The sequence below is a fragment of the Charadrius vociferus genome, unplaced genomic scaffold, assembly GCF_000708025.1.
Source record: "Charadrius vociferus isolate BGI_N301 unplaced genomic scaffold, ASM70802v2 scaffold900, whole genome shotgun sequence".
Lineage (NCBI taxonomy): Eukaryota > Metazoa > Chordata > Aves > Charadriiformes > Charadriidae > Charadrius > Charadrius vociferus.
In genome coordinates, this window is record NW_009646342.1 from 92,388 (window position 1) to 107,382 (window position 14,995).

General features: G+C 44.8%; 1 protein-coding gene across 1 annotated transcript in view; it reads right to left on the bottom strand.

Moving 5' to 3' along the window:
* ASH1L (ash1 (absent, small, or homeotic)-like (Drosophila)) overlaps positions 1–14,995 on the bottom strand; it is a 54,191-nt gene that overhangs the window by 22,743 nt on the left and 16,453 nt on the right. Inside the window, exons 4-6 of the mRNA XM_009893713.1 lie at positions 10,431–10,532; positions 5,385–6,126; positions 4,091–4,270 (exon numbers count right to left, since the gene is read on the bottom strand). Coding sequence (XP_009892015.1) covers positions 4,091–4,270; positions 5,385–6,126; positions 10,431–10,532 — 1,024 coding nt within the window. The remainder of the gene's footprint in view (positions 1–4,090; positions 4,271–5,384; positions 6,127–10,430; positions 10,533–14,995) is intronic.

A 14,995-nucleotide genomic window follows, 5' to 3' on the forward strand; every position in this document is an offset into this window, starting at 1 on the left:
GCTGACTGCACTGCTATCAAGGACAAGTACCGGCTCATTTTCATACCATGCTCTTTAAGATGTTTCCCTCAGATACAGACAGAATAATTGTTGCAGCTGAAAAGCAAAAGATCTCTCCAGAAAGCCAGGATCACTCTCTCCCCCTTTCAAGCAAACCTGTTAGAATAGGGGGAGACCTCACCAAGAAGCACAGAGAAATGACACCTTCTCACATTTCGGGTTAGTGTACTTTCAACAGCAAGCTGGAGGAGCGCATTTCGGATCGCCTGACAGGCTGAAACATAAGCCTGGCTAGATAAGAAATGCTTCCCTCTATAATCCACTGCCTAGAGTTGTTTGGTTCAGTTTCTGCAGGGACAAATTTAAAACGCCTGTTTTGTAAACGGTCCACTTACCGACAACAGACTAAACTGGCCCGTCTTTGCAAGCTCCCAGTAACGGGACAACGGCAAAGTGATTTTTTTGCTGAAGATGAGAACATTTCATACCGCTCTACAAAGGCTGAAGGTCAGGCTTAGTCTCAGAATGTCAGCCTAAAGTCTCAGGCAAATTAAGAAGGGAACAAAGACCAGAACCACAGTCTTTCCTGTACCTCCATTTCTCTCCATCCCTCTCCTTCCATCCTTTCTGATACCGTGTTCCATTTCTATTCCCCGTCTCCAGCTTCCAGCGTCTTCTCCCTGCGCTCTTACCACATTGGCTGGAATTAGTTACAATTACACAATCCCGTTTTTGAGGTGCAGAGCCCAATTTTCTCTCTCAGACCATAGCCTGGCAAAAATTTTAAGTCAGTATAAGCTGGTTTTGATGCTTCCCACCTTCTGCTGGTGTAACTGTTGGTATGACCACCAGGTTAACTGCACCAGGTAACCTACAGCAGAAGGTTAGATTTCATCTGAATCACTATCACTATTTCATCTGAATCCCAGCCTGGTCCAGTCGCCCTGGTCATCACGATGGGACTAAGGAAGGGGCAGCACAGGAACAGGAATAAGCCAAAAGGTGAGGAGAAAGTAAAGCCGATTCTTTTAGTGCAATGTTAGGTTATGCCAACTTAAAGCATTTAACTGCAATTCATTTGCCGCTCATTTGCACCATCATTTTCATTCAGCTGGCTGATTTTTCCATAGGTTTGCTTCTAAAATGTTCAGTTACCTACTCTGAGTCAGGCTGCAGCTCCACGAACTCTTAACATCAGCAAAACGGAGGCACTGTAAGAGCAACGTGCCTATCACGCGGGAACGCCGCGTCCCAGAAGAGCAGCGGGCCGGCACTGAGCTGCGCTCTCCGTGCAGCCGCGGTCTTTGAGCAGCTGCGGGTACCTAACGGCGGGTCAGATGCAATGCAGTCCCCATCACAGCAAATTCTACAGGTTACGCTTTTGCAATTAGGACTCGTATTTGTTATGACTCATAAAAATAATGTATTATATAAAAACACTGTATTTCCCTAAACAATAGACAACATTTTAATTAATTACTAATTTACTAATTATTATTAAATTTCTTTGGTGAACTAGACTTTGCACTCCTCTAGGGAAGTCACTGCTGGGTAAGCAGATAACGACTCCTGCACAAAATCTTCCTTTGTTTCCAAAGCTGCAGTCTCGTGCAACCACACACTGAACGTCTCTTCAGCAAAAGGTCTGTGTGATTCTTCCAGTGGGAGCGGAGGATCCTGGAAAACTCCCGTGACGGTTCACATCAGATGAGCTACGCTGGCTACAAAATTACATTCGGAAATTGAGGCAGAACTGGAGACTGACTCCAGAAACCATTCCTTTTATTCTTAGTTCATTTGAAAGGAATCAAAGGCTGAGCTTTCCTCACTGTGTTTTAATAAAGTTCCTAGACCAAAGGGAGTTGGAGTGAATCCTGTTAAGGCAAACTGTACAATTCAGGTGGCTGCAGAGAAGTAACGCGGACTTTTATCTTTGAACAGTAGACTACAACTGGCGATGACAGGACAAACATTTTCTGTGCTGCTGTTTAGCAGTTGGATGTGACTGATGTAGAGAGAGGCTGTAAATTGTAACAGCAAACCTCTAAAACTTTCGCTGCTTTCACTTCTAATGACGTTGAGGAATTATTTAAGAGTAGGCAATAGAGTAGGCAAACGGTCTTTTAGGCCAAGTGTCTGCAATTGAAGACTGCAAACACAGAAAAACAGCGAATACAACACCCACGAACAGAGAACGCAAGGGCTGTTTCAACGGAGACGGGGATTAACGCTTAACTGTACCATCACTAGAGGGTGCCCTACCATTAGAGTTGCATTTCTGTTCTCAACTAAGACCACGTTCTCATACTCGTACAGCAGGCAGTTATATACATCATGGGATAACAACACGAACTTCTGCTCTCCTCTTGCACTGACATGTGCCTGATCGTGCGGGAAAACTGGAACAACAAGTTAAATCAGCAGAAAATTTAATTATAACAGGTGACTATTTTTCTGCTGATTTAGTTTGCTGAACCAACTTGATAAAGAAGTGACCCAGTGCCAGCATGAAGGAATGGTGGGATCAGCCCTTCAAGCTGCACCTGGCGGTAAGACAAGACACCTAAACGGAGATGGGCATAGTTTCATCCTTGCTCTGCTATGCATTTCCACGTCTTGTTTCAGTATCAGGGTTCACACACCCGTGCAGAGAGGTAGTTCAGACTGTGTAGGCAGCGTTTGCTTCCTTTGTAGGGTAGGGTTTCATCCGTGTTCTTATGCAGCTCTTCACAAACATCAGTGTCAGTGCAAGGGAAGAACTTGGCGTGTGGAGCACCAGGCAGAGGGAACGACCAAATCAGACCTCTTCAAGCCTCCAGGCAACCGCAACACAAAATGGGATGGGAGAGGGAGGGGTGTAAGCAGAGTTCAGCTTTGTCATGGCCTTCTCCAGGGTGGTGAACTTGATTCCATCATCGTCATCCACAATACCTACAAACCTTGACTTTCACTTTCTGTATTCATACCATTTTTCAAATTACATGTTTGCTTACTGTCTATGAAATAAAGGTTCTCCCTGAGCTGACCAGGACCGACGATGTAACTAACATTTAATAATAAAGAAAAGGAGAAGACTTACTCAGGTCCTCTCCTAAGGCAACAGACCTAATTTTTACGATACCATATCTGAATGTTGCATGACTGTGTATACCAGTGACAGACCATCCAAACGCTGAAAATTGTAGCACACCTGCTTTCAAACTACTAGAAACATAAGCAGTCTCACTTGGATCAGACCTAGATCTTTGTTTCTTCCTTAAGAGTCTTGATCCTTTCGTTGATGCCTTCATCCTACTATAGGAAGAGAATACACCAGGAGCACCTGATAAACTGTACTGAAGTCCCGCAGTGGTCTCTGTAACGCTTTTATGTGTTCTACAACATAGTGAGAAGGTGCCAAATTTTCTCTCCTTTTAATATGTCAGATCGTATTAGAAGAGAAGCGCAAATTCTTGGCTTCCAACACATTTGTTCAAATGGCTGTAGAAAATGTATGTAACTACAAACGGAAGCAGAGGAGGGCTGGTTAGCGGGAACGGGAGATGCCCGCTTTCTAATGTACACTACGTTGTGAGCCAACCAGTGAAAAAAAAAAAAAGAATGCTAGATTTTTACTCTAAACATCTCATAGAAAATGAAGATGAACTTAACTGTGAAATGAACAGGGGCCATATTTGAAATTCTGTCACACAAAAGACAACCAGTCGTCATCACTCAGTCAATAAAAATAGAAACCTAATGGCCCCTTTTATGTAGACACTGTACTCAGTACCTGAACACCTCAAGCTTTCCCAGCACTTTTACTGCCACGATCGTTAAGATTGTCGAATGACGCTCTCTTACCTTCTTCAAGGTCGATAATCAGAAACACTTTCAGACTGCTGGAGGCTGCTTTCTGACTGGGGTTACATTTTACATCTTCACTGGGTCAGATTCTGATAATTATCATACATGTAATTTTTCACAGGCTTGAATTAAGTTGATGGTTTTATTTCAGCCACTCATTAGTAGCAGCTCTTTATGGCTCTAGTTGAAAGAAGACAGTTTCCACCGGAATATCAGACAGCAGCTTTTCAGCGGTGTTACTTACTCTGTTGTTTTGTACACATCAGAGTAGAGCCCTGCCTTCTGGTACTTCTTCTTCGGGGGTCGGGGGGCTTTTTTCTCACGCTGGGCTAGAGAGGGCAAAGGCTGTTCAGTGTTTTCAGATTCATGCGGTTTCCCAAGGGCATCATGTGGACTGGGAGGTTCGGCTACCGTCTCAGAAAAACTGGAAGAAAAAGTAAAGATTAAAGATTATCTTACTGTATTTCTTACCGTATTTCATGATTCCTCTTTATAATTTGGTCAGCGGAAAAAAAGTGTCCGTGTTTCTGAATTACTGCATGTCTCAGCTATTTAAAAAAATGCAATTCAGTGATCAAGTGGTGGTTAAGCAGAATCATAAGAAATGTACCATCTTTTTATAGTAATGTTATTATTAATTATTACCAAAAGAATGCTGTTTGTACTGCTAATGTTTATCCCTTGGAGCCTCAGCTGAGTAATTCAGAAGGTGGCTTATGCTGTCTGCTTTTGTACTCTAAGAATAGTATGTGGTAAACACTTTCTCAGGCTTCAGGAGAGCCATGCGATACACCCTTTGAACACGTGGTTCCAGCAACAGCCTGTGAATCTAAATGCCTATATTACAGTATTCATTTCTGAAACATGGATGGTTATTTTTCAAAACTATTCTGAAAACACACGAAGGAAGAGTTCTGGAAGAGTTTGATCCGTCTGTATTGATGACTTTGGGGATAAGCATGGGAAGCTTAGACCAGAGATAGATTTCTGGTGTGGCCCTTTCCCAGCCAGTGGTTGCACAGACGCACACCTGAACTCCTCCTTGCTGCTTTGGTTTCACTCTTTATTCGCTGTATACCGACTAATCTCACCGGACATTCTGTGTTGCTTGTACGTATCTTCTGTACTGCACGTGAGTGACACTCTGAGATTCCCATGGCGCGCGTACCTCTTACAGTTCCCTATTCTGCACACGATGATGGAACAATCTTTGCTATGATATCCCATCAGTAAACCTGTTACCAACTGATTAAAGGTATTCTTCACCAAGACAGCCACAAAACTTGCTTCACTTGAGACACAAGCAGATCCCAACGGGTTTAGATAACCCGAGATTCCATCCCACTGTGGGGTGTGTTCAGTAACTTCAGAAGACCCTCAGCCTACTTAAACCTGACATGTTGGTTCCCTCTAAACTGAACTCCTTAATAAAAACAAACGTAGCAAGCAGAGCTCATCCTTCTAGGACTCTTTCATGGATTGAAATGTTATAAAATAACAATGACTATACTAAGGGTACAAAACTGTAAGAGAATTACCTCTTATTGCTCTCCTGTTCATCTTCTGGTAAAGACTTTTGTCGCTTCCTGGCCTGTTCCTCTGCAAGCCACCTCTTTCTCTTCCAGCCTTTTCGGTGATCCGTATTCAAGTTCACACTTTGTACTACAGCTTCGATCACATCTGTGATGGTATCAGGTCCAAGGTGTAACGGACTGCTGCTTTCTTGTCTTTTATCTAACTCCTGACTGACCAGTCGAGCCGCCTGGAAAGCTTGCATCGAAACGACAGCCTGCATCGGGTATTTCCGGGGCCTACCTGGTCTGCGCTTCACAAAATTATTCCCTGTCCGTGACTGCCTTTGCAGCTTTTTGGCTTTCAGAATTTTATTGACATGGTCAAGATTTTTTTTTGTCGCCAAGATCTTGTTATAATTGCACATTTTCCTAGCTTGTCGCTGCATGGCTTCGACCACACTTCTCTTGAGGTGATGCGGGGAATAGCTGTTTGGTAGTCTGTCTGACAGAAGCGAGATACTATCGCTGCAGGAGCTGCTGGGAATTGCTGGAGCTACCAAGCTGTCCTGTTTCCCCACACCTCGCTCCCTGTTGTGGTTTCGAGCAGGACTAGCTGACGGTGGAACAGACGCATTTGCAATGACTGCTTCTAAGGTTTTGTCCAAAGTAGCCTGGCCTTCGTGTTGTGCCATGCGCTGGAGTAAGGTATCCACGGAGTCATCCACAGCGGCTGCCAGCCTTGCGCCCCGGGCAGGTACTCCCATCACTGAAACACAGACACACACATACTGAAACAGACTTGAGATATAATCAAATAAAGTTGGAATTAAAATACAATAGCCGGAGTGACCGACAGCCTTTTATATCCTGTAATTGCCCAGAACGTCCAACGACAAGACACCAACTTCCGTAACACAAGTTCTAATGGGAAAGGGACCTAGCGATGCAAGAAGTGGAAAGTCTACATTTTCTATCAGCAGTTTTAACATACAATTATCTTCTCTTTCTTTACATGCAGTCCCCTGCTTCTAACAGCAAAGAGCACTGAGGGCGTTCCCTACGTATGTACAGTCCGGAACTCTTCTCAACACTAAATAAGAAATCCTTTGTGCACAGAAAAATTAAAATACTGATAAAAAATTTGAGCAACGTCTGAAATGTTTTTAATCTGCTTTTTCTCTTTTGTAGTTTGGAAGTACTGAAATAACTTTTTCGTTCCTCTTGAAGCTTCTTTCCAAAAAGACAAACGTAGTGCTGACACAACCGACTGCAATAAAGCACAGGCTTGGATAAAGGTAAATCAAAATATCTGGACAAAAGAGAAAGGCTAATATACACAGGAAGTGAAGTCAGATCTTTCTTTTTAAACTAAATGTTATATGCTTTAGAGCTGCAGACTGGCATTTGAAAAAGAGAATTTCCAGGTCGACCATATAGATTATACTGTATTAAAAAGGGATTTGTTCCAAACGAAGAGCTTCCCAAAGCTGCCCTGCTGGTTCTTAGTGATAACATTTAATCAGAAGAAACCGTGCTCTTTCTGGAATAAAATGGATGCTGTCTTCTCATAAATATATCACAACTGAACATTAGCATTTACAAAATGTTCCTGTAATTGCGGCCGATTATTTAGATCAGATCTACGTAAACTAGTGGGTCCCAGGCTGTAGACTGAAGAGCATGTACTAGTGTAAAGCTAAGTGTTAAAGGGAAGACAACAAAATGTTTTTATAAAAGGGTTTATATTATTTGGCAGGAGGGAAGTTATGCAAAGATAAAAGCATAAAGAGTTTAAAATATTTTCTAGCCCTAGTGCTCACTAGTCCAAGTGTGGTACTCCGGAGAAATGTATTCCTCGCTCAGATTCCGAAGTCATGAATTTCCAAGTGCAAATAAAAACGTGCTTCAGAAAGCGCACAATTTAAAGGAGGAAGAATCAGCAGAGCAAGTTCTAGAAGTCCTCCTATGAACAATGTCCTTCTTACGGGGCAGGAAAGGAACAGAGAAACACGCTTGTCAGGTCACTGCTGTAAGCCTAACTGCAATCTCTCGGAAAACCTAGCAACCTGAACAACTCTGAAAGAACTGAAAGGATTTACACTTCCAGCTTTCAATTTTAGATGAAATAATAAAGATAAATTACCCTTTGTTTTCTCAGGGTCTTTAACTACACATCGGGATGGAGCTGAGGGTTCCTCACAGAAACACCATCTGTTTCGCACAGTGAGCTCTGTAAACAGCTGCCCCGTCCAACGATAACCAAACTACACGACACATTTGGACACGAAGTCTAATGAATGTCCTTGAACTAGCGTTTCTGTCTGGAAACCGATCCAAACGGATGGGACGACTGAAGGCTGCGATCCCCAAAACAGCTGCAGCCCTGGTCAGGCACACTTGCAGCCCTCGGTAACAAAGCAGCTCTCTGCCAAACGCACTGAAATCCCACATGCATTCCAGATCTACGGAAAATACAACAAAGACTGGTCTTTTCAGCTGCAGCACCAGTTTAATGTCTTTGAAGCTGATAAACTTGTGATTCATTTCATTCCTATGCTCTCCTGCACAAAACACGCCTGAACTTTTAACACCTTCCTATGCACCGACTCACACCGACTGCAGTTGCCCCTTTAAAACGGGTACGCAGAAGAAAGTTAACGAGACAGAGGAAAAAGAGAGGACGCTTCTTCACTGCAGATGACTTTCTTTAGTCTATGCTGAATAAAGCATCTGTTGCAAATATCTGTTTAAAGGGATGAAGAAACAGCAGCTTTGGCAGATTCCTCCTATATGGAAATCGTAACTCGTTCTGTAAGCACCAATCCCAAGGATGTTTACTACAAACTTGCCATCAACTCCAGTGTCTAAGAATGCTGGAATTCTGCTAACTGGAGTTCTTTCTACAACTGGGCTTCTTACGAAATTGGTCAACGCTACGGATTTTTTGTGTCTGATCACATCACATCTTCCTCAGAGGGACTGCCAACAAGGTCTGGTTTTACCACACAGCCGACAACTTCCCAGTAATATACAGGAAATGAACATTTTCAGATCTTCCCTCTGACAATTTGGTCAATGGATTTGACAGTGTTGTAGGCGTGAAAACGTGACAGGTAGCAACACGCATGCATTCGCACACGGTGTGACGGCACAAGCCTGACCTCCTTACAAAAGAAAGCTCAAAACACATCAGGAGTACCTTTCCCTTCCTTGAGAAGTAGACAAAGACAGACTTCCTCAAGCAGCAACCTGCACGGTCCGTCACCCCACCGCTCCCTCAATATCCTGGTGGCATACACTGGCTGAACTTCACGATGATTTTGTGAGACTCGGTCCTTATTTGACAGAATTGATGAGAATGTTACCAGAGCTCCCACGCCCTTCAGTACTTCCACCTCTCTCCTCCTATCGTTTTTGACCTGCCTAGGGTCATTCACAACCGGATCGTTAGCGACAACTGGGATGAGCTGCTTGCCATCCTCCATCACCTTAGCAGGATTCTCACGTGCTCCGAAGAAAACACAACAGCACGCCCCAGCTCGATCCTAACAGTTACCTACCCAAGGGCAGGAAACTTTCTGCCTTCAGATCTGCGCAGAAGTCAAGCTCTTCCCCATGAAGGAATCAATCTATTCATTTAATGGTTTAGATTGGAAAGGACCTTAAAGATCACCTAGTTCCAACCCCCCTGCCATGGGCAGGGACACCTCCCGCTAGACCAGGTTGCTCAAGCTGGCCTTGAACACTTCCAGGGATGGGGACTCCACAGCTTCCCTGGGCAACCCATTCTAGTGCCTCACCACCCTCATAGTGAAAAATTTCTTCGTAATATCTATTCTAAATCTACCCTCTTCCAGTTTGAAGCTGTTACCCCTCATCCTATCACTCCATGCCCTTGTAAAAAGTCCCTCTCCAGCCTTCTTGTAGGTGCCTTTCAGATACTGTAAGGCTTCTATAAGGTCTCCTTGGAGCCTTCTCTTCTCCAGGCTGAACAACTCCAACTCTCTCAGCCTGTCTTCATAGGAGAGGTGCTCCAGCCCTCTGATCATCTTTGTGGCCCTCCTCTGGACCTGCTCCAACACGTTCACGTCCTTCTTACATTGAATGTTCCAGAGCTGGATGCAATATTCCAGGTGAGGTCTCACAAGAGCAGAGTAGAGTGGCAGAATCACCTCCCTCAACCTGCTGGCCACGCTTCTTCTGATGCAGCCCAGGATACGGTTTGCCTTCTGGGCTGTGAGCACATATTGCCAGCTCACGTGGAGCTTCTCATCAACTAATACCCCCAAGTCCTTCTCATAAGGGCTGCTCTCAATCCATTCTCCACCCAGCCTGTATTTGTGCGTGGAATTGCCCCAGCCCATGTGCAGGACCTTGCACTTGACCTTGCTGAACTTCACGAGGTTTGCAGAGGCCCACGTCTCAAACCTGTCCAGGTCCCTCTGGATAGCATCCCTTCCCTCCAGCATGTCAACCACTCCACACAGCTTGGTGCTCCATCTCCAGAGCATTAAAAATATTAATACATCTCCAAAGTTTTCTTTAGCAATACCTGACTAAAAAGCACAGGAAAAATTATTTTCAAATTAGATCTAACTCTAAAATCTGGTACACAAAGACATAGCACCCTTCATTTAATTCATCGATTAAATGCAGTGTCACAGGTCTCGCTAGCTGTAAAGCATTGAGCTTCACGAAGACTAATTCAACCTGGTGAGGAACCAAACTCCATTCCGCCGTAGCTATGCTGCTGCTTCTGTAAGCGCCAGCTCAAGTTTCCCTATCCTACAACTCAATTTACAGCACTTGTATCGAAAAATTTACGTGGAAAAACTCAGTATCTCCGTGAACATATTGCTGCCGCTAAAGTTCTCACCGCAACGCTGCCTCGGCTGCCTGTAGTCGCACAGATCTCAGTACAGTAGCGGTCCCAAAAACAAGGCCACCAAATACAAACAACCTGGTCTAGCGGAAGGTGTTCCTGCCCGTGGTGGGGGGGGGCAGAACTAGATGATCTTTAAGGTCCCTTCCCACCCAAACCATTCTGCGGTTTTATGAACTATTACTTGCCTGTAGAAGATGTGCTCTCAGATGTTGATCTCTTTCTGGAAGGGCTGCAATTTGTGCTCTCTGACTGCCTCTGGGAAGGTTTGTCCTGTGTTGGCAAAGTGCCTGAAAAGCAGATGAGGGAAGAGAAAAGCACAAAAAAAAAAAATCATTTCAGTCTGGCAGTGCCAATACAACACACTGTAGATGCTAAATATTCATACAAAGAAGAATATTCATACAAAGCCTTTTTTGGCTTTAGGAACACTGCCTTGCTATGATGCTGTACCTGGAGAAGGATGGAAATGGACCATCAAGAAGGAATTTCTCACAGGCTAAGGGCATAGGTAGGACAGTAAACAGGCCATGAGAAAAAAACCACTTAATATTATCACCGTATTAGCTGTTATGTAAAACAAGGAAACAAACCCCCCATACTCCTGCTTTGAAATGAACCCTCTAGCTTCATTCCTTGGGTTTTTAGAGAACAGTTGAGTTTGGAAAGGACCTCTGCCTACACCGACCACTCTGCTCAAACCAGGCCCAACTAGAGCAGGTCGCTCAGGGCCACCACGGTCAGTTGGGTTTTCACCATCTCCAATGACGGAGACCCCAACAACCCAGAGTTCAAGCACCCTCACAGTATGACACTTTTTTCTTATGTACAACCAGAATTTCCTGTAGTTCCGTGTGTGCCCATTGCCTCCTGTCCTGTCATGGCATCGCCGAGGACAGCACGGCTCCTTCTTTACTCCCTCCCATTGGGCACAGGTACACATTGGTAAGACCGCCCTTGTGCATTCTCTTCTCCAGGCTGAACAATCCCAGTTCCCCCAGCCTCCCTCTGCGGGACAGATGCTCCAATCCCTTCGTCATCTTTGTGGCTTTGCACTGGACTCACTGCAGAGCGTCCATGTCTTTCTTGTACTGGGGAGGCCAGAACTGGACCCAGCACTCCACATACGGCCTCATCAGGGCTGAGCAGAGGGGAATAATCGTCACCCTCGACCTGCTGGTAACGCTCTTCATAACGCAGCCCGAGATGCTGTTCCTCATAACAGTGTTTCCAGCCCATTCCACCAGCCAGTGAAGGTCCCTCTGAAGAGCAGCACAATCACCTGGTGTATCCACCGCTCCTCTCAGCTCTATCATCTGCGAAGCCATGAGGGCGGGCTCTGTCCCATCATCCAGGTCATTAGCGGAGAGGTTAAACAGTACTGGACCTGTACTGATCCCTGCGAGTGACGGGCCTCCAGCTGGGCTTCGTGTTGCTGATCACAACCCTCTCTGCCTGGCAGGTCGGCCGATTTTCAATCCATTTTGCTCTGTAAAAGCATTTCTCTGCCACTCCTCAGGTAGAACCGCTTTACGTAAGACACTCTAAACTGCCAAAAACTAAAAAACTAGAAAAAAAAAAATCTGAAGAAAAAGCACTTCTCTACATTTGCCTCTTGCCATGTTAACTTTTCACTTTTAAGATCCTGTCACCAAAAAAAAAAAGATCTGCTTGGGTCAGCCATGGCAAATATGCAAAACCTCCAGGGTCTAAATAAACGAGAGAGATTATTACCTACAAGTATAATGCATTATTGGATTTTAGGCACCTGCAAAACATGTTTCACTATATGTTCTGCATGTGCAGGACTTGCTATTACTCACTAAGTCATTAGATACTGGCTTATCACTGCAAGATGTCATCAGGCAGTGACGATCACAATTACCACTACCTAAATCAAATACAGTTTTTAGAAAGCTATAGAAATCTCATGACTATTGAAAGGTTAAGGGACAAAACTGGTAACGGCATCTTTGCTGATAACCTGAGGAAAGACCTATTTCAGTTTTCTTTCTTACATATACGTATTTTCTTACTGTAACTTGTTTTATTTCCCTTAAGCTTAAACTTTTAGAGAATCCCAATTACTCTTGAAAGCAAAGGTTGTAGGATGTGTTAAAATGTCATGGAAAAATCTGCATATTGCAATTATGAAGATGCTGAGATATTAAAAGTTCAGATCTGAGTATAAAAACCTAGGGAGGCACAAACGCACATGGCAGAGTGCAATGCGAATATGCACATCATGAAAATCTCTAGAAAATAAAATCTAGAATGCATGCTTAAAAATAGACTTTCAGTCTTTCCCTTCGAAATATCGCTTGTGATAAATTAGCGTAGTGCTGCGTGTCCAGTTCTGATCTCTTGCCTCGCTAACAGACTCCAAAGAAACAAAGCGGGCCACTTGAAGTCACGCTCTAAACCAAGGCCACAAATTAGCACTTCGCAAATGACCGCCTGAATGGAGATCCTAAGGGATAAGAAGATGGGAGAATCCTGGAATGCACCAAACTGATTTACCAGAAATCTTCAGGAAAATCTCATTTGAGATCCTGTCTTGCCTCGAAGTTTGAATCTTCTTTTTTTTTTTTTATCACGGGTGTTATTAGCTCGTGGTGTAACGGCTGAGATATGTTCGAGTGATAGAAGAAATAAACAATATTCCAAATATTCTAACTTCTCGACGAGGCAGAGGATAGTTTACTTTTTCATTAGTTCTTCTCAACAATCACATGGCTGCTGGGCAGCTGCGAATCATAGTCCTGGCGGAGATTTTCTGGTTTGCCTGCACGGCATCCCGATGTAGAGACGGTGCTGGTGGGCTCCTAAAGAGGGCTTCTCGGGCCGCTGGCTCCTGCCACACGTGGGCGAAAAGGAAGCTGTGGCGGAGCTGCGCAGGGAGACCACACACGGTTGCTCAATATCAGGAAAAGCAGTCAACTGTTTGGGTTTTTTTTCTATTCCAGACTGAATTTTTCTATTAAGAAACTACAAAATGCATTGATTTCATAAAGCGTTGATTAACACAAATACCCTGGGACCTCAGAGAACAAAAAGAAGGAATAAGCTCAGGAATAGGCTGTAAGTTATAACTGGGGGGGGGGAAAGCAGAGGGAGAAATTTGGAGGCCTGCTTGGATGGCAAAGCTGTCGGTGAGCGAGAGGCAGGCGCGGGATGGCGGGGAGGCCACCGTGATGCAGCGCGGCCCCGTCTGGCCGCCCAGGAAGGCGCCAGCGCCGCCTGCGACTGTGTGCCCCAAACCAGTCCGCTGATTTCCAGATGAAAGGCAGGAGGGACGTCCCATCCTTGGAGGTGGTCAAGGCCAGGTTGGACGGGGCTTGGAGCAACCTGGGCTGGGGGGAGGTGGCCCTGCCCAGGGCAGGGGGTGGCACTGGGGGGGCTTTAAGGTCCCTTCCGACTGTAACCGTTCCATGATTCTATGTAGGCAGTAAAGACTTTTCAACTGCACTGATTCCCGCCAAACGGCTGATTTTTTCATTCCCTTTCCTTCCAGGAATTGTGAGCCGCACACCGAGAGCAGTTTATGATAAACCATCAGTTGTCTGAAATAACTCACGGGGTGAAGCTGCAGAAGTTTACTAAAGACCACCGGGAACTTCAGACGCACGGGTATCAGCATCCTACAAAATCTTAAAGACAAAACTTTAGAGCTTTGAGACCTCCATCAGCATAACTGTGTGTAGGCGCTGTCTGTATTAACAACCAGCCCGCAGCACGTAAACGTCGATCTAAACTTCACCTTCTGTGAAACACCGACCTTCTCTGGAGTCCTCTTGGCCAAAACATGCACGTTCCTAACACAACCTGGACACAGGCAATCTCTGAAAATACCTACCATCAGGTAATATCATAGAAAGAACCTGTCAGTTAACTCAACCTGTCAAGTTTACATTCAGAAGCCTATGGAAAGGAAGTGTATTTTCCATATGGGATACTTTGAAGTAAAATATCATGAGTATCCCCTATGGATCACACAGAACAACTTTTGACGGCATTCCCCGATGCTGGTCTCTGACGACTCGCTCCAACTGCTCTGATTCAGTGTTCTCTCCACCAGGCACCTAAATTGCATCTGGTTTAATAAAGAAACAATCTTTGATGCACCACAGGTTTTTTTTTTCCTCCATCTGTGCTACGTTCTGAAGTGCACAAAACCACCTCAGTCTTTCATGGTGATAGTTTCAGAATCACAATTCAGCGCTATAGTTAAAAGCAAAACACAACAAAACACAACAAAACACAACGTGCAACTCGACCCTGATCTAAGGGGAAAAAAAAAAGAAGAAGAAAAAAAAAAAGCCAGCCTTTAACTTTACTGGGGCTTTTTACTAGCCGCAGTTTTAAGTTTTCTGATATGCCACATGCGCATGATGTGGGGCATCAGGAGCTCCTTGTGAGTAAGAGGGGTGCCGAGCTGAAAGCCAGGCTCACAATAAAACCAGCCGTTCCCGTGGCAGGAAATACAGCTGCTGACCACGGACAGGGCACCCGAGGAACCAGTCAACCGTACGGTAAGAGGGAGAGTTATTCAGAGCCTTCAGGTTTCAGCTGAAAACATCTCTGCTTTTTTCCCTTAATTAGGTTGTTCCTCATAAAAAACCCAAGTCAGATCATTCACAGAATCACAGAATGGTCAGGGTTGGAAGGGACCTCTGGAGATCATCTAGTCCAACCCCCCTGCCAGAGCAGGGTCACCTACAGCAGTTGCACAGGACAGCGTCCAGGCGGGTTT